This window comes from Pholis gunnellus (assembly GCF_910591455.1).
Source record: "Pholis gunnellus genome assembly, chromosome: 4".
Taxonomy (NCBI): Eukaryota; Metazoa; Chordata; class Actinopteri; order Perciformes; family Pholidae; genus Pholis; species Pholis gunnellus.
This window is the reverse complement of record NC_136530.1, coordinates 6,293,050-6,315,873: the sequence shown is the minus strand read 5'-3', so window position 1 is coordinate 6,315,873 and position 22,824 is coordinate 6,293,050. Positions and strand designations below refer to the sequence as shown.

General features: G+C 44.5%; 1 protein-coding gene across 1 annotated transcript; it reads right to left on the bottom strand.

The window, feature by feature from the left end:
- Window positions 1-741: 741 nt before the first annotated feature.
- colgalt2b (collagen beta(1-O)galactosyltransferase 2b) lies at window positions 742-22,272 on the bottom strand. The gene is made up of 12 exons (XM_079157619.1): window positions 21,979-22,272; window positions 9,898-10,008; window positions 9,644-9,761; window positions 8,822-8,956; window positions 8,510-8,714; window positions 7,068-7,187; window positions 6,647-6,720; window positions 6,245-6,351; window positions 5,677-5,809; window positions 5,389-5,516; window positions 4,387-4,593; window positions 742-1,919 (listed from the first exon to the last, which is right to left on the bottom strand). The coding sequence occupies exons 1-12, from the start codon at window positions 22,212-22,214 to the stop codon at window positions 1,646-1,648; spliced, it is 1,848 nt and encodes a 615-aa protein (XP_079013745.1). The 5' UTR covers window positions 22,215-22,272; the 3' UTR covers window positions 742-1,645.
- Window positions 22,273-22,824: the final 552 nt, after the last annotated feature.

The window sequence follows — 22,824 nt, the reverse complement described above, 5'->3', positions numbered from 1 at the left end:
CGAGTTTAGCAGTAGTGCTAAGTTTTGATCTGATCAAACAGGTTTTGTCTCACACCTCAACCCGACTGCAGGATATTTCTCTTCAGACAGATCTCTGAATAATCCTCTTCCTCCATTCCTCTCGTTCTCCCTCAGCCCATCATCATCATCTATAACCACCACCACCTGTACCCCAGCGCCCCACCCTCCTCTCTGTCAGATCCCACAGCAGACAGGAACTATAAAACAGCGAGCAGAATTTCACTCAGCCTGTGAACGGTGGGAGCCAACACACCCACTGAGCGTCCTCACCGTCCAAACCTTGGATTTATTGGGAGCTTTCATGTTTTACCACCATTTCACGAAATGCCACAAGGCCAATTTACAGCAAGGTTTAAGGGAGGAAAAGTCTTCCATTCTAGGAGATATTAGACAGTTAGTGTGAACAGTTGCAGCAAGGTCAGACTATTCAACCGGTTAAACAATATGCAATACTTAACGAAGGCTCTATTCCAGACACAGAGATAAAGAGAGCAGTGTGCGTTTGTTGTTGAGCTTCTGTCTCCAAACTCTCTGCAATAACACTAATCCAATAATAAACCAAACTTCTGTCAGATGATAAGATGACATCTGTCAGTTTATGCTGCAATCAGAGTGAGTGAAAACACGTAAACAGTGAAGTTGTTTTATTGGTTCAGCCCGGCACCACGACTGAACGAAGAACAGCCTGTGATCGAGGACATGAATAATTCAGTTTATCCCAAAACATTTTCAACACGTCTAAACTCTGAGAGCAGGGGTCTGAAGTGGACACGACTGCATATATTGTACATCCTGCAGGGCTACGTGTAATGTATGACTGAGGCTCTGAAACGCTAACTAGCGGGACCAGCCCGCTGTGCAAGTGAGATATCTGCAACGACAGAAAACACTGAGCCTAATAACATCCGCTATTGTCCTGCTGCTTGGTAAAGAAGGGCTGCACTCCCCCCTCAGTGTGTGTGTGTGTGTGTGTGTGTGTGTGTGTGTGTGTCATCATCTGAGGTAGTGCCACTCTTGGGGTCGGTATGTCAGCCTCCCTCCTCCCACACATATTCAGTTCTGTAAACACACGCATATGTAAATGCACACACGCACACTTACGAGTTGTTTTCAGACAGCTTCTTTTATTCTTTTGCTGTCAATAAAAAAAAACAACAACAAATCTGTTCTTTTTAAATAACAATAATCTTCCAAAACAACATTAAAATTGATTTGCGAGAATTATATATATATTTTTTTTCTTTCTTTCAAGTCTTTGAAATTATGCTAGCCGTCTTCCATGTGTTGCGGAGGTTTTTTTTCGCGGGCTGTAACTGTCTGCACATGCCCGGAGGAGGGACATGGGGAATAAATAAAGCTTTTGTCAAAGGCTTGCTGGCCCTCGTCCCAGTTTCTCCTCTTCTTCTTCTTCCTCTCCTCAATGTCCCTTCATCAGGCCGCAGAGTAGATTGACATCTTCACTCGGGTTTTATCCACTTGGACACCAGTGTGTGTGTGTGTGTGTGTGTGTGTATGCGTGTGTATAAGTGAATGAATGTACAGGATGTCAGCTTGTAGTTCAAGTGTCTTTTTTCCAAGTGTGTGTACACAAGTCTCTCTCTCTCTCGCTCCGAGCGTCAGATCATCAGAGTTCGTCCCGCGAGGCCCGAGCTGCAGGAGGCGGCGACTCTCCAGAGACGCTGTTCTGCGCCACGGTGCGGATGCTGCCCTGCTGGGCCGTCTTGCGGGGGTGCTGCCGGTCCCAGTCTGTGGCCACGGCCTCGTCGTCCCAGATGGTGGAGGTCTCCGTGTCGCTGATGTAGCCCGGCTCTCCGGTGTAGTGGGTGGGATAGATGAGCAGCGGCTCCGTGGAGAAGGCCTTCAGGTCCCGCGGCTCAAAGTGAGACATGAACGCAGTGCTGAGGAGGATCGGGGACACAAGGCGGGAGAGGGAAAGAGGGATGAAGAAGTGATTAGTGTTGTTGAAGAATGAGAATATCCCAGAGCCCAAAGTGATGTCTAGAAATGCGATGCCAGTACTCTGTTATGTCTCGGACGGCTTTGTTCCAAAGTGAAGAGAAAGGAAGGACTATTATGACTATATTTTGTTACACTGACTCATCATCTTTTTAACTAGACGTTCTGGTGTCCATACTCAATGTACCGGATTTGAATTTCGCCACAGACAGCAGATTTACGGGACATCATATAGAGGAACAGGATACCCTCCTTTCTGCAGCACAATTTAGTCATGACAGGAATGTTTTTTTATCTCTTGGTACACAATCACATGCTTTATATCAACAGTGGTGGAAGAATTCAGTCTTTAGAGCCAGTTATTTACAACAGTGCTTCATATGTTGTAAGGTAACTAGGGCCTATAGCTGTCAGATACATGTAGTAGAATGAAAACCACATTATTTCCCGTTTGTTTCAGTCATTTTTCGAGCATAAAAAAACACTCAAAAATGATCTTGTTACAGCTTCTCGAAGACGATCTGATACTTTTCATATATGATATTTAACTGTTGCTCAGACACCTTTGTAGACATCACCTCGGGTTCTGGAAATTATAATGATGATTTTCAACTCTTTGTTGACGTTTTAGAGACCAAAGAAGAGAATCATTGGCATGAATGAAAACAATAGTTGCAGCCCTAAATAGAATAGAAATATTGTGGACCAAAGAAACTGAACATACGGGTATTAAAGTAAAGTACAAGCACCAGGTACTTTACATCACAGTACACTACTGTGCATGATAAATCAAATTGGAAAAACATTTAACCCCAGCATTTCAAAATCCTCTTCACGTCATCATATTGTGTCAAACTAAAAACAACACAAAGCTCTACTATCAGCCTGTCATCGCCAGCCTGCAGCTGGGCCAGAGGGAGGAATAAAGGATGTTTGGCCGTCCAATCGCCCGTTTAAAGCCCGTCTGCAGTCCATGAGGACAGGGAAACCCAGACACCTTTATTACACTACAAACAAACGCAATGAGGCCTTCTTTGCTGGGCTTACTGTCTTGTAATTCTCTGCCCTTTAGAGCACAAACTGTCTCAGCATACGGCCTTCCTCTCCCTAAAAACAACATATGTGACATAATCTCCTCAATTTAAACAGAGCACATAATCCCCTGCTGTTCATTTGTGTAACAAACAACACATTTTCCCAGCATTTCTGTCCATATTTCTAATTTCTTTCACTTTTGAACAAACTCACCTTCTCTCACTGTTTACCTAGTAATCTACACACTGCACACTGGACACACATCTCCATGTATTTATATAATAACACACACACACACACACACACACACACACACACACACACACACAGTGTCCATCTCTACCCCACCCCCATGCTCAAGCCTCTATCAATGGGAATCCTGTCCCCTTTTCCAACCAGCAGGAAGAGCCGTGCTGGCCCACATTCCTCAAAGAGAGAGAGAGAGAGAGAGAGGGAAGGGGGAGGAGAGGTGGGTGACACAGGGAGGGAGAAGGTGTGTAAAGAAAGTAAAGGTCTGTTTAAGGGAGCGAGGGAATGTTAAAAGAAATTTAAAAAAAATCAGAAATGAAGAATGAGAAGAGAGCCAAGAAAGACAGAGGGGCTGATTTAAAAGGATGAGAAGATAAAGTAAAAGGGAAGGAGATGAGGCGGAGGTGGAACGGGGCATGGCAGGAATCCCCGAGCAGAAAAGAAAGAGAAAAGCAGGCATTGTGTGTGCTGTGCAAAGCCCCGTACCCACTGAACCCCAAGAACAATCCATGCCCTGTGTGTGAGCGAGCACAGAAGAAGAAGAAGAAGAAGAAGAAGTGGGGGTGGTGCTGGAAAGAAAAAAGGGACATAATCTAGGAAGGAGGGAAAGAAAAAGTTGAACTGGATGGAGGTTGTGGTCTACCACACGAGAACAAACTACAAAACTACACCACTGTCTAAAAAGTCGCCAACAAGCATGCGTGTTTGTGTCTATGTATAGATAATTACTGTACAGTAGGTCCTTCAGTATTTCTGCGCTGGTTTATTGCCCTCGAGTCTGTTTTGGGGCACGCACTGGATCCATGCACGCCTGACTGTGTTCTATAAATAAAGCTTTGACTTTTTGCGTCTACAAGTTTATTCTGAATGTGGATTACCTGATATAGAGTGCACCTGCGTTCATCTATTCGTGGTCCTCAGTAAATATTGGTCTCTTCATAAACCAGAATGCTAAAAGGTACTTTGTGTGTATTTGTGAACATTCTACTTCTTTTCGTAGCTTTGCGGGTTTTCTGCATTTTTCATGCCTCAAATACAACTTCATGCCTTTGTACAGCATGTACACGTTGTTCCTGTTGCGTTAAGTGAAGCACTGTAATTTAAAAAGTAAAAGTAAAGACTGACTTTGGGTGTTTGTTGAACATGACGGGCAGGAACTCGTCGACAGGCAGCATCCTCGTGAAGGGTTTGGCAGCCAGCAGCTTCCTGGCTCCTTGCTGTGACAGCGCGTAGCCGAGCGTCCAGTAGGAGTAGTCGGCCTTGACCAGGTTGTTCACACCGTCCACGGACTGCTCCGGCTGCTGCACCTGCATGCGCTTACGCCCCACGTAGCTGGAGCGGAGACAGAAAGCAAACCTTTAGCTTTAAAACGTTCATTAAGAAAGATAAATGAATTACCACCTCATGGTTATACGCCTCCGCCAACCAGTCAAGAGTGTGCTTCATATCCGTGTCTGTCCAGAATACCATCACTTCATAATGTTATCCTTATCCATAATTTATGTATTTTCCCTGTGCATCACCTTCCCTGTGTTTGCATGGCCGTGGTCTTCCTTGCTCATTTTCCTAGCTAATCAAGCCCACCTGCCTCTTATAAGTTCACATATGCTGTATATCTACTCCCGCTTTCCAACCACCAGTCACCAGATTGTGGATGGTTGTCCACAACGCCAGGCCAAACTCCGTATCGTTGATTGCTAGTGTTTCCTTCCCAGTGTTTTCTTGAGTTCTGACCTTTTTTTTCTTCTTCTTCTTCCTGTGCCTCAGAAGATCCTGGCTGACAGCTACGCCAACTTCCCACGCTTTCTTCCTTATCTGCCCACGCCAGCTTTATCACTGTCACTGTGTCCTGCGCTTGGGTTCTACTCCTGTTCTTAGCAATAATTAGCATATAAATTCTTTAGTTATGGCCAAAAATGAGTTGTGTGTGTGGCCACAGTGGCCTTTGACCACCAAATTCTATTCAGTTCATCCTTAAGTGGACGTTTGTGCTACATGTAATGAAATTCCCTCCAGGCGTTCCATAGATATATAACCCGAAAACACAATGCCTGCAGCCACAGCTGTCACTAACATGGAAGCATAAACACTGTGTGTGTGTGTGCGGATGGGTGTGTGTTTTCTTACATGAGGTCCCAGTCCAGCTGGGTTTTGTCTATGTCATCTACTATGGCCTGGAGCCGTCGTTTGAACCTGGGTTCAAACCGCACGTCGTCCTCTAACAGAAGAACCCTCTTGAGGCCGCGCTCCAACACCTGAGGGGAAGAAAACACAAACACACTCACTTGAAATGAAAGAATAACAGCTGAGGTTTAGCCAGCAAAATTATAACAACGAAATACAAGCTAAAAGTGGGGAGACACACTTTATTGAACTACACAACCCTTACTCCTTATATTAGTGAATTGCTCTCACCTGTGTCCATATGGAGTGATGGCTGAGGAAGCAACCGATCTCCCCTCTGGTCAGTACTCGGCCCGAGTAAGGGTCCTTGTAGCCCGGCATCATCTCTATTCCAAGAGCCTGTAGCTGGGACGTATTGAGAGCCCTGAGAGAGATGGAGAAGGGAAATGTAGGAGTCGTAGTGGGGAAAAGAAAGGTGTTCACATATGCAGCTGAGTCTTCAGTGAAAACAGCTTCACTGCAAAACACAACACAGTCAAACTCAACAAGTCGCAGCAAGTAACACATTTTGCCAGACAAACGACGGCTGGAGGAAGGATTAGGACATTCTCAACGGTGGATTAAAGTAAGCGCCAAGGAGGGAAAGTAAGTCGAGGCTTTTGCTACGAACACCAAAGCTTCGTTTAGACAGGAAGTCTGGATACAGATGTCAGAAAGAAGCAGCGACAGACGGGAGACGGGGACACTATCTTAGCCGACGTTCAGGGAGCACAGTTAAAAGGAGATCGCATGTTTCAGGTGGAAAAACCTTTCGCCTTCAGCTCAGTTCATCGTGTGCATGCAGGGCTGTGTGACCTACTTTCCGTCCACTGCCTCCATCAGCGTGACATGTAGACCCAGCGAAGACATCGTTTTCAACATCCTGGTTCTTCTGTCCAGCCGACGCTTCAGGTTGACCAGATAAATCTGGACATTTTAACAGACAAAAAAAGGACAGTCATTGAAGAGAAAACATTTTAATTAGCTCTGAAACCTCATTCTGTAAGTATGTTCCCTTTTTGGAATTGGAGAAGCATAATGCAACAGAAGTTATGGGTCAGAGAGGTATGTGGTGAAGGAAAAGGAAAAGAGGGAAGAAGAACTTGGAGACATAACAAAAAGGCTACAAAAACAGGAAGTGGGAGTTGCTGATTAACAGTAAATATACAGAGAGACAGAAGTTGGAGAGCCCCCGTTCCTCCAGGCGGAGCTCATAACTCACCTTATCGAAGCCCACGGTGTCCTGCGGGGACGGCAGAGAGGACAGGTGCACAGAGGGCTCGATATCGTGGTCAACTGTTGACAGAGCGAGGAGGGAGGAGAAAGGTTAAGACAGCAAAAAAAACAGGATTAGAAAATAACCAAACTTCCTCTGGATTCTGGCGGTTTATTTAATTTGCTTTATTTCAAATCTGAGCAGTGAGGGAGGCCAAGAGGAGGGAGAAAGTGTGGGGGAGGTGGGGGTGGAATAAACGGAGGAGGGGGTTTAGAGCAAAGGGATGAGGGGTTGACAGGTTGTAATCACGGCGGGTCGCAGAGGTCAAGAAGGAGAAGAAACAACTCTGGGAGGTGAAGTAATCAAGGCGTGATGGATAGTAAAGCCACAACAGCTGGAAAGTCTGTGTGTGTGTGTGTGAACTCACTTAAAGCCTCCGTGATGGTGTGTATGAAACTCTCGCTCTCTTCTTCCACACTCTGCTGCGCTTTAAGAGGGACGGGCAGGAGGCCGTAATGTTCTCTGTTACACACGTACATCTGCACACCTGGAACACAAACGGTAAATAAAAACCTGTTGACCCAAATATTTCAAACAAACATACAAATTAGACCCCCCTCAGGTCCTCGTACCTCGTCCCACATGCACTAGTGTCACACTAATGTCTGCACGCTACACACAAGCAAATAAATACTCCCACAGCAAAAAATTGTTGTTGTTAAAGCATAAAGCTTATCCAGTAAATGAAAGAGTAACATGGTTACATAGACTGTATGTTATACACAGTGGGAAACAAAGTATTGGATGCTTTGTGAGGGATGAAATACAATACGTTGTCTCCAATGTTGCCCTCTGTAGACACCAAGATGTAGACTACACACATTTAGAGATCAACTATATCAAAACGGTCTCCTCTTTTAAAGCAACATGTGTTGCAGTAAGAGGTTTCAATCATTGAGTATATTGCATTTATTAAATTGTAAGAAATATGTATTGCTTCATTCCTTAGTTATTCAATTTGATTGTGATTTAATTGATGAAAAATTGCATTTATTGCAATTCAATTTTTCCAAAGATTCCTACTTTTTACATTTCAGTTTAGTTAGTTTTAGCATAGTATGGTTTCAAATATGTATGTTTGAAGCCTGCGTAAGTGTTACTGAAAAGTAAAATTATTCACAAGTGACATAATAGTGAACGCTAAAGTGTAGTGCAACATAAACAAAAGAAGAGACACTTCATGAAGTCACAGTACGGACTTTAGCCACCATGAGCTATCGGTCATACCAGGACAAGCGAAGCTACAGAATTGAGTAAGTCTGTGGCCGTTTTATTGCTCATGAATCTGACATTTTATTTGGAAGAAGAAGAATGCATTCAAAAGTGAAATGTTCTTATTTTAATACTGTATATTTACAGCATGTTGCACGTTATGCATTGTTGTAAGTCGGCTCTTTGTTTGCATATCTGTTTATGTTTATGTTTATGTGAATGCTTTAATATATTTGTTTTTCACACACTCTTGTTTTCTACATAATGGAACGCTTAATGTCTCGGTTTGCTCCCTGTGGATGACAAAAATGCACAAATCTACCAACACTGCATTGTTGCACAATCGAGACAAACACATGGATCCATTTTTTCTCTGCATTCACTCATCTGCTTGAATTTGACACATGTGCATAAAAACAGTAAAAAAAGAAGAAAAAAAAAGCCCTCAGCAGATCACACACGCGGGACAAAAAACTGTTTGCAATTGACTACCGATAAATCAAAGAAGTCACAGACAGTCCGCAAAGAGAAGCAGCCATGTAGCAGCCCTGCTACAAATGTGGTAGTTTGTTGCGAGTTGAGCTTTTCAAGACGGACCTGCTTGACGAGCCGAGAAAGCAAACACCATGATGTCATCAAATGCCCAGCTGTAGTCCGCGTGAGGAGGGTAGAAGGCCAGGCCCCTGCTGGATTCACGACGCAGGTCTATTAAGAAGGTGCTGTGCACCATGGGAACCGCGTAGCAGCCGAGCCGCTTCCACTCCCGGATGGGCTGGTAGTCTGGGGTTCGCTTGTAGTATCCCTGACGGGAGGAGAGGAGGGGGGGAGATGAAGAGCACCGGAGGGTTCAGGGGGATGAATCTAGCCCGAGTGGATGGACGGGCGTAGGAGTTAAAGTCTAAACTGTACCTGTGGGGTGATGCCGCACCAGAAGTTGGAGTAGAGCGAGCGAGACTCTAACATGGGAGCGGCCAGAGTCAGGTTTTCAGCCATCAGCAGGTTCAGCACGCGGGGGTTGGTCAACAGGTTGTCGCTGTCTACAAACTGAAGAGGGGGAGAGGGGCCGAGTGTACAAGTCACTCGTCATATCATGTCAAAGCTGGAGCTAAATTGGAGACACTTTATCTTTAACAAATGGTAACTAAATGAATTGGGCATCAGCTGTTTCATTCATGATTCACAATCACTGTCAATGTTTTTATTGGTATTTTATTTATTGCTTATTTCATTATACTTAGGTTGTATAATTGTATTTTATTAAATCTAGTTTTTATTTTACTGTCATTATAGCTGTAACTTCTATTCCATTACACCTTTATCATGTTATTGTCGAGTGTACGTTGGTCTCAAGCTCTTGAATTGTTAAGTTGCTGAATTGCTTTTGTCTATTTTTCACTGTCCACGCTTCTCCCGTCATATTTTTCTGCTCGTCAGTCATCTGTGAAGTACTTTGAACTGCAATAACCTGTTACACAACCGGACGCTTGTGTCACTATTACTTCACCACTGCCGTTTGCTCCCTCAACCGTCCCAACCTCCTCCTTATGTGCTACACTTTTGGTGTTGTTTGTCGGACTAAAATGTAATTGTATTGTTCATTTTATTACAACTCAAGAGCTCCCTCACAGAGCTGAGCCTTTGCTACAAAATTAAACTGTATAAGCTTTTGCTATAAATGGGACTCTATGACTGAATTATTGCAGATTCATCAAAATAGCATCGAAGTCGTACTAGTATGTAGTCGGCCCATCTTTCCCTGGCAGCCTTCAGCGCCGCCTGTCTCAGCTTCATCACGTGGTTGAACCTTGAAGGAGGCCAGTGCTTCGGCCCCCACTCGTCCGTGTAGGACCTGATATAAAGATACAAGGTAGGTAATGGGTCGTCACCATTTCATTATGTGAGAAAAAAAACAGAACAAATTAAGGATAGAATCCCAGTCTTTGAATAGATGTTAATAAATGACTGATATGGAAACCGTGGCTCACTTGGGCTCCTCCATGGGTCTCCACTCCACGTAGTGGTAGACGCTCTGTGCTTCCTTCAGCCATTCTCTCAGCATAGCAGTGGTGTTGTCCCCGTTATGGTCCGTCGCTGCCCTGAAACACCAACGGAGACAACACAGGGCGTCACGCGAATGAAGCACACTCTTGAAACTAGCGCATCTGCTAAACACTTGAGAATGTAAACCCCTGTCTCGTCCCAGAAACAAACATCTTGGCATGTCAGGACCGTGGGAATGAGACTGTTTGGAAAAACGAGAAGCTGAGTCAAACGTAAAGCAGAAATCTGAGTCATGACATTCAGACAGCATGTTACGGTAGGAGACGTCCAGGCTTCCAAATTGATCCAATTACTCTCTTGATGTCACAACAGGCAGCCTCAGTGTTGCAACGCTTCCTCGCCGCCTAATTAACTGCGCTGCTGGAGTCTGAGGAGCCACAGTGCTGACAGACGTTGCTCTGAGGCACTCTGGGTAAAAAAAAATAGCGAAGGCAGGTAGACGCCGTCCATCAAATTAACTCGCCCTGAAGTTTATATTTTTACTTAATCCGAATGAGAATATCGATGCACTGTGTGTCAACAGCTCGACACAGAAGTATTGGACAGACAGACAGACAGAATACCAGGATGTAAGCAAATGATGTCAGTGTGAAAGCTGCTGCCGCTGCTTATTTGTCACTCGTGCGGTTTGCAGCTCTACGTAGCTGTTCCGTAACCGAAAGATTTCCACTCCAGCTCTCAAAGCGGACTCACAGAAGACACTGCGACTACTGTAGGTGTGAGTGTGTATATATATGAATCTGTGCAAGAGAAATTAAGACGGTAACTGTGTCACTGTGCAGTTCCCTATCACTATACGAGTTTCAGAAAAACAACCAGCGCCCGTCTTTGCATTTAAATTGCCCTTTAAAAAAGGAAAGGCTGAAGCTTGTATTTGAATGTGTGCATACACACAGATGGAGTTTTCCACTGCTTGCTGTAATATTTCTCGCTGTCCTCCATCCAAAATCACACCCAATTTTAGACTATCTGGACAGAGATAGAAACACGGACACACTTCAACTCGTGCTTGCAGTAACAGTGTTCACTCTACATTTATCCACAATTTGCAATTCAGAAACACCTGTTTTCACACAGACATGCACACAGATGCTTATACCACCGGAAAAACTAAAAAACTACACACATGGAAATATCACACATTAACATGCACAGTCTTGCTTTGCACACGGGGATTAGTCAGAGAAGAGGCAGAGCCCTCTCGGGTTTGGAATTTCAATAATCTTCAGTCAGACAGATAAATATCATTACACATAACCAGCAGCTGTGGAGGAGCGGTGAGCCTGAAGGAGACACAGCGGTTAATAATTTGAATAGCATGTGTGTGTGTGTGTGTGTGTGTGTGTGTGTGCGCGTGCCTACACTTGCCGATGTGGGACAAAACATAAGGATGTTCATTTTCGTGTCCTGGGAATGTTGTTTTTACAGCAGTGTGGATGGTGATTTATCCGTTGCACAAGTGGTACTTTACCATTTTAAATGTATCTGTTTACGTGTGTGTAAAAAAAAAAAAAAGTCTGCAAGCACACGCATGTGTGTTTTTAGTGTTTAACAGCCCACCAGAGTAATAATGGGGGAAGTTGCCACCTGATGATTGGCTTTTGTTTTTAGTTTTTTGGTCAGCGTGGGCTAAAAACACACTGGAACACCTGATTCACAGGTAATGAGTACATGTGCAGACACATTAAACATGTCTTTTCAACCGCTAAACTGCACATCGCTGGGGCGAAATAAATGTGTTTCTACACGCCGTCTTCCAATGACAGAGTCAGCTCCAGGCCGAGATTTAAGAGGAGGGAACCTCTAGTTTAAGTGAAGAATACATGGTGCAGTATATATATATATATATATATATATATATATATATATAAGTATATATATATATACACAGTATATATAACAATGAGGAGGGAGAAGGGGTGACAAAGAGCGTGTGTTTGAATCCCTTTATTTTACTGCTAAAACTAAAATGTTATCACCAATAAAGATTTATCATTTTGGTGAATTTCTCAAAGTGCTCATTAAAATCCCTCTAAAATTAATGATCAGACTAACTTTGTTCCGCAAATATCACATTGAAATGCTCATGGTGCATTTTCTTTGGCTCACAAAAATCAGAAGGAATATACAGAGTCCCTTTGGTACTTTCATAAGCTCTTCTTGGCAGGACGGTGAAGGTTGAAGGTCTACAAAAGAATAGAAAACTCCATGTCTTGACTGAACAATTACGTTTGCTGATAGGGAAGCTGATTTTGCCAATAAAAGGGAAGCATTAACCCAATTGTGTTATGGAGATTCTCAGGCTAAAATGTAACTAGACATATCTATCTATTGAGGATGATCTATAACAACTTTAATGTTCCTGCAAGCGCTCACTCTGTACACACACACACACGTAAAGCACAGAGAGCCAAACAAAGAAAGGCTTCTGTTCATGCATCCGCTACATATTTGATCAGGCAAAGAAAACAGCATCGAGTAAAATTCCATCTTTGCCCCTCGATGTGCCTCATTTTGCGCTTCCCATAACTTCTATGGAGCCCTCCTCTCCTCAATTTCCTTTCATTTTAGATACGCTCGTCTTTCTTCCTCTACCTTCAGGCGAGATAACCCACCGCAGATGAACTGTACTGTGCTGTGACCTCGGTGCCAAAGAGGCTTCGCAGTTTCCTGCCAAATACTTCAGCTGTGTGAAGCTGATGCCTGTGAAACGACAGGACCATGAATATTCGATCAAACTGTGGGGATACATCCGCATCCAGCAACATATCCTGGATGTCTGACAATATTCAAATGGGTATTTGAGGTGGTTATCTTATGCATCTCTGCACAAAAGACAACAATACGGGCTCCCTCCTCACCCCTCCATACCTCTGGCGCTCTCTCTTTCTCTTCTCCCGCTGCGTCTCCTCTTGCCTGTTTTGAAGTTCACAGCAAATTGCAGCCTCATTAATCCGCTGCCTGCAGCGTTCAGGTTGGGCGTCCTCTCCCCTTTTTCTGTCTTTATGACCATCATCTGGACAGCACATGTCTCCCCAGAGCTCACCTTCACGCCCCGCCACTCCCTCTATCGCTTCATCGAGGTCCATTTAAGCCGATTTTGATACTAAAGCTATTTGGTTTGTTTACAATCCTGCAGCTAAACGTTCTAATGTGTTGGTCACATCTGCATCTCCATCCCCTACAGTAATCATCAAGCCACTTCATCACTCTCTCTGGCTCTCCCTCCCACTTCTTGTTTTTTTTTTTAGGGTTATCCACTGCAGGAGTGTGTCAGGTAACAGGGAAAGTGTCCCAGAGGAGAAGGCTGACATCTGGCCTTAAACACAGAGGCTTGTCTCAGAGACTGGCCCTTTTAGGTAAACACAGGTCTGAACTGATCCAGCAGGCAGGCCAGTGTCAGCTGACTGTTGATTAAATAAACAATCTAATATCGCTGCCAATAATGACCGGGTGCTGCATGTAATTAAGAAGCAATAAAGCCTCTTTCAGACCAGAGCTTAGATGCCTTTAAAACATAATAACTATGCCAGTGTGTGTGTGTGTGTGTGTGTGTGTGTGTGTGTGTGTGTGTGTCTGAGGCTGACGTGGCTGCAGGCCTCTTGATGACCTTGCAGGGCACTGAGGAAAGAGGAGGGGTTGGTTGGAGGGCCGGAGAGATGGAGGTGAAAGGGAAATTCCTCATGACTCTCAGGGTCAACAACAAGTAGCCAGGACCGGTGGGCTTGCACTGAAGTGTAATATTCAGTATTCATATTCCAGACTGGGGAAAATCTATTCATCATGCTTAGATATCAAGGGAGGCCAGTGTTCACTGTTGGTAGGAGACAGAATGAGAGGAGCCGCCAGCGCTGCATTGCAATTCACTACCCTGACCCACAGTCTCCTATAAGGTGTAGTATGGGAAACAGAGACAGGACTCCCAGATGGGAATCATTCATTACAAAACAAAAGCTTTTCAGTCGGCACATAGACCGAAACATTGTCTATTTGCGTTTTTTGTACAAACGTACGGCCTTCCCTCTGTCACCAGCATAGAGCACCAGGAAAGGCTTCCCTGCAGCCATTTGGTATCAGCGGGGGAAAAAAAGGTGTCTCAAGGTATGAGATCAGGCTAACACTGATGCAATGTGATCTTATGGGATGGCATATCTGTTTTTTTTCAATCTAGTACCTTCTTTGCCTGCAGTTCTGGGCCTTTTTTGCAAACTCTCTGGTTAGAAGCTCAGTCATCGTAAGAGCAAGCCTCTTCTAGTTAATTTCCATTCGCTCTGGAATATTAGCTGGCTGCCAAGTCATTTTTTTATTTTCACCAAAACCCGAAATATTGGTTCTAAAACACGTCTAGCCCGTTGCTCTTTTTTTTCCCCTCCACGTCAATGATGAGTATTTAACTGTTTTAATGAAACAAAAAAACACAAGCTCACTATTTACACTCTAAACACCCAAAACAAAATCAGTCATGCAGTCATATGAAGTCAGATGGAAGAGATGATGAAGGAACAGAGAGTTGTTGGGAAAGAGGGAGGAAATGGGGGGGGGGGGGGGGGGGGGGGGGGGGGGGTAGTGAACACAGTGGTTAAGCAGTGAAATTGATGACACACACACAGACAGATGGATGGTGCTAAAATTATATTTCCTCTATGAAAACATGGGCACCAGACTTTCTCATGAGTACTCTCTGTTCGTGAAAACATTGCTGTGAACACTTTCCCTCACTGATGAACCGTTTCGTCCTCCCGCCCGTTCGCTATACTTCTCCAATATTTCTCGTTCCGCATCCAGGCCTCTCCCTCTCCAGATGAGAGTGCTCATACCAAGATGCCATTGTGTTTAAAGTGTTTGCCAATTCTATAATCGCCGTGCTGCCAAGCTCCCGACAATAAGAGAAAACTTTCCCATGAATACCTTCTTGCTACAGGGCCGAGAGGATTGGGCTGCACTGTTGGCAGGTACACCATCGTCAGCTGCAGCGCCTCAGCTCTACGGAGAGTTTGTTGATTTGAGGCTCAGTGAAAGGCTGGCAGAGATTAGGCTCTGAAGTCACTGTGTTTGGAAAATGGACATTGGGCCACTTAGTAATTCCTACTATTAACACCATCATTATGTGTGAAATGTCTGTATTTCCACTGATACCCTGCAGCTTTAGTAATAAAAGACACTCTCGAGTTAAACTAAACGCCCGTTTCAAAGTGATGTGTCACCAACCACATTATGTGCTTTATGTCTCTTTCACACCAGAACAGGAAGAACACATCAATGAGCCACACTGCATTCTCCACAGACCACCAAAGATGTATTAATCCACTGCTGAAAATAGTCCCCAACAGATGCACTGCTTTCTCCTGTTTGAGTAGCAGTTGCTAAAAGCTACAGTGCCCTGCTGTTTCAGGAAATCATTCAGCCTGCTTTTTTAAAAGTAAAATTACATATTGCTGAGCGGTTTCTAAAAGATTTACTTTGTCAGTAGAAACTAATGGGCTTGAGGCAGAAAGTGAGGGGAAGTTGAAGTAGTACAGTAATATTAGGGCTGCCCTCGACCAAAGAACTTCTCAGTAGACTAATCTGTTAGATGATTTTATTGACGGATCTGTAAAACTGACAATCACACAAATCCGCTAAGAGGGGGGGCAGTAAAATAGACCATAATTTAACTTTATTTGGTTCACTGTCCAAAGCAACACAACCATGTTTGATAAGGATGGAACTTACTCCAGATGTAGTTGCATTACCTGAGAAAAGCGACGGCTGACTTTCTCACAGCTGGGAGCCGCTGCCAGATGTACTCCGACTACTTCATCTGAAGACATCGGAGACTCAAATTAAACTAGTCGTGTCTGTAAATGAGCGGTTGGCTTTGACGTCAAATGTTCTGTAAAATGTTCCGGATACGGTTGGCTTTCTAAGTTTGTATATGGTGTGTGCAAGGGTTTATTTATTTTTAAAGCAAACTGTGCTCCAGTCCAGAAAGAAGATACAAGCATCTCCCTCTGCTCCAGTGAGTTTGTGTCATTACCAGCTGCTTATCTGGAAAATATTACCCTGCCGTTATTGGAGATCATACCAAATACCTGAGCAGATGTTAAAAGACCTTTTTAGTTTCCCATGGATTGGATGTGGCTCCTCAGGTGACATTGATTGGGAGGTCAGAGATGACTGTTACTCCACATATGGAGGATCTGGCTCGCCGTGGGCCTTGTGAGGTAACTAGGAAAGTGAATGGAAAACGGGGGCCGAGCCAGAGGTACAGTAGATTTGTACCCACACTCGCACCATAACAACGAAAGCAATCAAACCCACTCATCTTACTACAGAGTGCCAGTACTGTGATCTAATCCGTACTGACACACACCAAAAGCATATGCTGCTAATCCTTCACAAACGCCCATTTTAACACACGATAGCCCGTCCCATTTCCTGATAATATATTCCATACACTTGGATAAACTGCTCTCCTAAAATGGCCAAGTCCCTGCATGACAAAAACAATCTGTGCTTCACTGGTGCGTTCCCACAGAGGAATGGAGCCTGAGGTAACACACCTGGCACGGGGAAACACCGACGGCCACGATTCCAACGCCACAAAACTGATAACCTTTTAAGCTTGTGCGATTCTTTCCTTTTTTTTCAGTTCTAATATAGGTCAGTGAAAAATACAATATAAACAATATACAATATATTTGCTCATTAAATAAACAACACTAAGCCAAACACACCTCGGGGCACGTCATGCATGCTCAAGCTTCCCATGTATATTTATGTTTTTAACAGACAAATCATAGACCAATGTGTGGAACCTGTTCCTTGTGATTGCAAATATCTGATGTTTTTGATTAATTACAAAATAATTGCTAACATCGGAGGTATTGATGACTTGTTAGAATTGATCTTATTATGTACACACCTTATTAACTGCACCTGTGCCACCCTGATTGCAGCTGACCGTTATGTTTACAGGCCCAGAAGAAGACCGAGTTGAAAAGCGTATTTTCTCAGCCCATCTATTAAAGTTTTTTCCTTTTTTGCAAAGCAGTGGGCCTTGGGATTATTTGGTTAGGATTTATTGATCACAAAGCTAAGTACAAGTCAAATCTCTGTCTTATTGGTCTCGTGATCCATATGATTGAGGACATTTAAACCTGCAACAAGCTCAGCTGCAACTTCTTAACTTTACACACATTTGTTTATCCTCTAAATTTTGCACATTTGTCATGCTTGACCCACAACAAAATTATGCATCTTCAAATATTGAACAGAAATTGTTGAATTATATCTATGTGAGCTTTATTTATTGGTAAAACATTTAAAAAGGTAAAATGATATTGTGTTTCAGTCCCAGCAGTTAACCAGAGGGACACCCAGGCCAAGCGAACAAAGACTTAAGTGTCCCATTAGGGTCAAAAGTCAAATTTGACCCTAGCTGAGAGAAGAACAGGTCGCTGTAAAGCTCAACACTGCCGTCAGCATAAATTGTACAGTCAAAAAGAGCTTTACTCAGCATTCAAGTCCGAAGTTTCATGGTCCATTTATTGCTTTGAAACTCAGTGCACTTGTCAAGATAACTTAAATAATGTTGATGCCATATCACATGGGGACAAATCATTTCTCTCAAATGCTTGAGTGACTCTGGATGGTACGGAGTATCCAATAATCTCACATCAATGTTAGTAGATACAGGATACTATTACATAAAACTTCTCTCAGTGTCTGAGAGGAGCTACAGCGTACACAGTATTCAGGGCACATCTGTCACTGAGGCTTTCAGCCTGTATGTATTTGGGCAACTGTGGAAAATTCTTTACTAATAGAGTCACATCGTACCTTTGGGTGCATCAGGATTTATAGTGGTTATACCAGCGGTTGTATAATGATATAGTTGGTTGTTAAAGGTTTAAGTGGAAAATTCCTACCACAAATCCCCATCCTTGCATTGTCTATCATTATAAAGTACAATGACAGTCATAAATATGGAATAAGTGGTCGTATGATGAATTAGTAAATAAACATGACATTATGAAAGCGAGAAAGCCAGTCGTGCGGGGAAGGCCGATGATGTCAGCGCTCAGACATCCTCTTTATGGATCAGTCCACAAATCATCGTCTCGACACCCAGCGCAGCACCTGGGAAAGCACTTCCCCACGATGTACACAGCCGGCAGGCAGCAAGCGGCAGGCGGCCAACAGCCAGCCAGCCAGCCGTGTGAGGAGCAAAACAATAACAGGCCGGCCTTAACTTGCAGAGAGAGTCGTCTGCATTGTGCCTCGAACCTTAAGGCAAACACAAAGTTCACATCTTACGAAATCCTCTTATGATTTACTTTGAAGCTGCTTACTAAAAATCGAACTGCAACTGTTAACTGGCAAAAGATAAAAGCTGTTGGATTCTTAACTCCACCTCTCACTCGTTGGGAGTCCAGTTAGCTGTGGGATGCTATGAGGAACTATGTAGCCGTGGTTGCATATCATCCATCCTTCTATCCCCTTCTCAATATTTTCATGTCACTCTCCAATGTTATGCATTAAAAAGGCATTTGGTTAGCTTAGCTTAGCACAAAAGCTTGCGTCTCCACTGGCTGTCTGGCCACCAAAACCCCCTATAAAACCACACCATGGCAGTTTTACACTTAGTTTTTAGACACAACAAACAAGCTGAACATTAGTGAACTTTAGAGGTGCTAGTAGATTACTAGCCAGGCTAGCAGACTGTTTCCAGTATTTATGCTAAGCTAAGCTAACCTCCTGCTTCTTACACCCTGGACAACCTAAACGTAACCTTTATTTGAATCGTCACGAACGTTCAAGAGTTTAGCAGCAGTGGGCTGTTCTAAACGTCCCGGGGATCAACTTGGGGTTCAGAGTCTCGCTCAAGGACACTCCTACATGCGGACAAGGATCCTTGCGGAGCCAATTATCGAACCGCCAACCTTGTGATTAAAGGACGGCCCGCTCTAACCCCTGAGGCACAGTCGCCCCCAGAGTTTCTTCAGCTTTCACTGGCCAGATTATTAACCTCTTTTAGTGCTGTCCTGATAGGACAGAAGAAACAGCAACACAAAGAGTACTCGTGGAATGTGGATTAACCAACCTGCTAAATGCCCTCTGGGTAATTTCCCAACATTGTTGACCACCTTCTCTCGGCCCTCTCTTTCTCGCTAATGCCCCGCATTCTTCTATTCTTTAACAGCAGTGTGTGAGTCTTTCTAGCCGCTCTGCCACCTCTCTGTCAGACCTGCAACCACTTGCAGAAGGAAGACTTGTAAAGGCAAATTTTACTGACCAAACAACTGTCAGCGTGAGTCAGGGGCTGAAGCAACAGGGCGTGATGATAACCTGGGTGATCATAGCAGATGATCATGTGAACAGGTCCAAACTGGAAGCTTTGGTCCTCCAAACAGCCTCAGACCAGCTAAAGCCTGTCTAGATATTTGGAAACATGCATGATTTTGTCATCTAACCAGGTTGTTAAGCTGTTTAAGACTCTTTTTAGCTGCAGTTAAGTTTAAAAACCATTGAATCAGCTGCGTCAAGTGACTCCTCGACTCTGATTCGTTGTTTTTCTTCAGGCGCGGTGGAATCTTGCAAATCTCACATTTCTTATTGCAAAACTTGTATGAAAATGGTAATACCAGACTGAAGTTTAAACTATAATGCATGCGCATTTACACAGATGCAGCACAACATTTCCATGCTCCCATTGGAGCAGAATCTAGAGGAGGAAGAGGGAGCTGAGGTCCTGCTGCTGCTGCTGCTACACTATTAAGTGTCTCTCCTCTTTTATCTCCCCCCCTGATTATTATGTTTAATCATCTACATCCTTCTTCTCTACTCCTCCTTGCTCTGTCTCCCTTGGATTGCATGTTTGGAATGAGTAGTGGGATGGAATAACAATCCTCTGTTCGGCTCAGGCCTGAAGCTCCAGAGGGGAACAAGTGGGAGGAACATTGTGTCCCCGCACAAAAACCGGTGCTTCACAGCCTCTCACTGTATCTTCCCCAGAAATCTGCGTCTAATCTGTCCGCCATCTATCGAGACAAGCTGTTGATCGTAGTGAAGTGAAGTGCAGAGACCTGGCTGCTTTTACGGGTAATGATGGTGTGTCGAGTACAAACGCAAAGCTCCTGGCTCCAGTCCAGCTGGAGACCCTCGTCTCACATCGTCCCCCCTCGCTCTATTTTCCATTTGCTTTTGTCCTTTACTACTTCTCTTCTCTTTTGAAACTGTAGTCGTCCTGATGTCATATTGCACTCACTTACTGGTCTTTCACACACTGTGAAACGGCTATAATGTGGATTTAATGTTTTAGTGAGAGTTGAATTACAATTTGGCATTTATTGGGTGGTTTGGATTACATGTTGGGCAGTAATGATGATGACAAAAAGACACAGAGGCGCAGAGCTGCGTGAGCTAGTGTGGAGTACTTTTCTTTACCGATTTAGCCACAAAAAAAACAATTACTTTGTTCATACTGGGAAAAATCCTCACTCGAACATAGCTTGAGATGTTTTAAGTATCCCAATTGCCAGTCTTTTTATTCAAATGTATCAGCACCACATACTGCAGCGACACTGTTCAGTGGTTTTTATTTTCATTTGATCCATTTAACGGCTTCTTGGACGACCCTCATGCTGCAAACACCGTTTTCTCAATGTGCTAAATAGGATCCTATGTGTTCACTAATAATCTGACTGGATTTGAAGCACAGTGCATTATAAACCCTTCTACAAACATCAGACCACTTTATGCCAGTCGGGCCACAGTAGTGGAACGATTAGGCTCTGCTGTGGCTGTTGAATATAAATGAGATAAACAGCCCCGTGTCAGAGGCTGATGACGACTAGGACCTTATATGTGTGATTATGTGTCCTTATTCTCTCACGCCGGGGACAGTTTTGCTGTTACGACCAACACACTGTATTTTTTTTGTTTTTGCACTGACTGCAGGGCAGAGAGATGCCACTCATAACTGATGGGGGCCCTTCCTCTGGAAGTTAAACCGCTCACAACGCCGTGTTAGCTCAGTCACTCAGCTCCAGGAGAGACGGGCCCCTTCCTCTCTCTCTGTATTGAGTTTCTCCAGCGTGCAATTATGTGTGTGTTTTGGTGAGGGTCTCTCTGAATTAGGAACAGTCTCTCTGCAAACAAAAGTGAGGCATTCAGCAAAGGAAAGGGTGGAAAGAAACGAAGCACAAGAGCCAGCCGGAGTGCAACAGGGTCATGGGGGGGGGTTACGTCTTAGACCTCACATTCTTCACATCTGCACTTTGATGATAAACCTGCCTCCATTCCAAATCTCTCAGATTCTGTGTCATTTTCTATCAGGTCTGCCTGCATAACCCTCATCCAGACCACATTTTACGCATGACTTCCCAAAACACACACACACACACGGACACACACACACAGCTCCCCAATCCTGCTGTCAGACCAACTCAATGTCTCCTTTCATCCCCTCACCTGCAGGGTGCCTCTTTGGTAACTTTATATTATCTCAGTCTGCTCCTATGAGACCAAACAGGACCCTACCTGGTGAGAGGCCCCCCCCCCCCCCCCCCCAATTCATACCTGGTAGCCCTGCTGTTTTAAAGCCCCGTTTCCGCAGGTTTGTGCTGAATCAGACGAGGGAGAGGGGGGCGTGATTAAGGGTTAAGCCTAACCCAACATGCACAGCAGCCCTTTCATCTTCTCCCACAGCGTGCAATTTGGGAGCTGGCAGACACGCGAGGTAAGTGCATCGTAAAACGCAGCAACAGGTCTGCGAACCGATACTGACGATGTGTTGTTATAATTAACTCGGACACACGCTGCGTCCCCATTAAGCGCAACTCCACTGCAGAATATGTCCTCTGAAAGCACTTGCATTTTGAAACTATGGAACAAGTATGGGTATAACTCTTTAAAGAAGAGTTGCAGAAATCTTTGCACAACATTAGTTAGACAAGAAACAACAACAGTTATCTCCATCCCACACAGATCGCCTCTACCGCATCCCAGTGCGTGTCTCTCACCAGATCGCTATGCGCTCCTTCGGGTACTCCAGCCTCTCGATGCAGCCCAGGTAATGTGGCAGGCTGTGCGCTGCGTTACGAGCCACAATGGCGATCATAACTTTTGGCTTCAGCAGGGTGGACTCGGGCTTCATCTGCTCCTGCACCAGCGTCTCCAGCTCGGACACGCCACCGGGCACCACAGCGGCCAGCAGCGCCCACAGCACACCGACTCCTAGGGCCCCGACCGCCCGCATCTTTGCTTCCAGGATTCCGCCGTGAGTCGCCCGACCTGAACCTGGACCTGGACCTGGAGTCCTGAGGCTGAGCGAGAGGGTGGAGAGAGTGAGCGAGGCAGGGGGAGTGAGCGAGGGAGTCACGGTGGGAGGGTGAGGGGAGGGGGTGAGAGAGGAAGGGAGGTGAAGCTGGGGGATAGGCTGGGTGGAGGGTTAAACCCTCCTACACCCGCACACATGTCTGCTGCTGCTGCGGCTCTGGAGGCTCTTCCCCCTTTTAATGAAAAATAGTGCAAAGATAATAAAAACAAAATGTCTCATGGACACACAAACCACTAATTATTCCGTTTCTGTGCTGGATGGTGAACGGAGCTTTCCGTCAGTGCTTTCATTCAATATTTGTCAACAAAATGTGAAGGACACGGTGTTCTAAACTCATCATTACCCATGATGCCTGATGCCTGCACAGCCTGTTAGTTCTGCTTCTCCCTAATGATCCTACTTCCTGCATGGTCTGTGCTTTTCCATGCCTTCGCCCCTTGACATCATCTTGGATGCTGCAGAGCAATGACATCAACCTTCTGCCAGACTGCTGCACTTTTTAACGCCTTTTTAAAAAATAAAAATAATA

What these genes read in the sequence shown, in the direction of transcription:
- colgalt2b (XM_079157619.1), bottom strand. Translation starts at nt 22,214, where the DNA reads ATGCGGGCGGTCGGGGCCCTAGGAGTCGGTGTGCTGTGGGCGCTGCTG. An exon ending in CACCATCACGGAGGCTTTAA is followed by an intron (nt 6,721 to 7,067) that starts GTGAGTTCACAC and finishes CTCTGTCAACAG; the next exon opens with TTGACCACGATATCGAGCCC. An exon ending in ATGTTCAACAAACACCCAAA is followed by an intron (nt 1,920 to 4,386) that starts GTCAGTCTTTAC and finishes GATCCTCCTCAG; the next exon opens with CACTGCGTTCATGTCTCACT.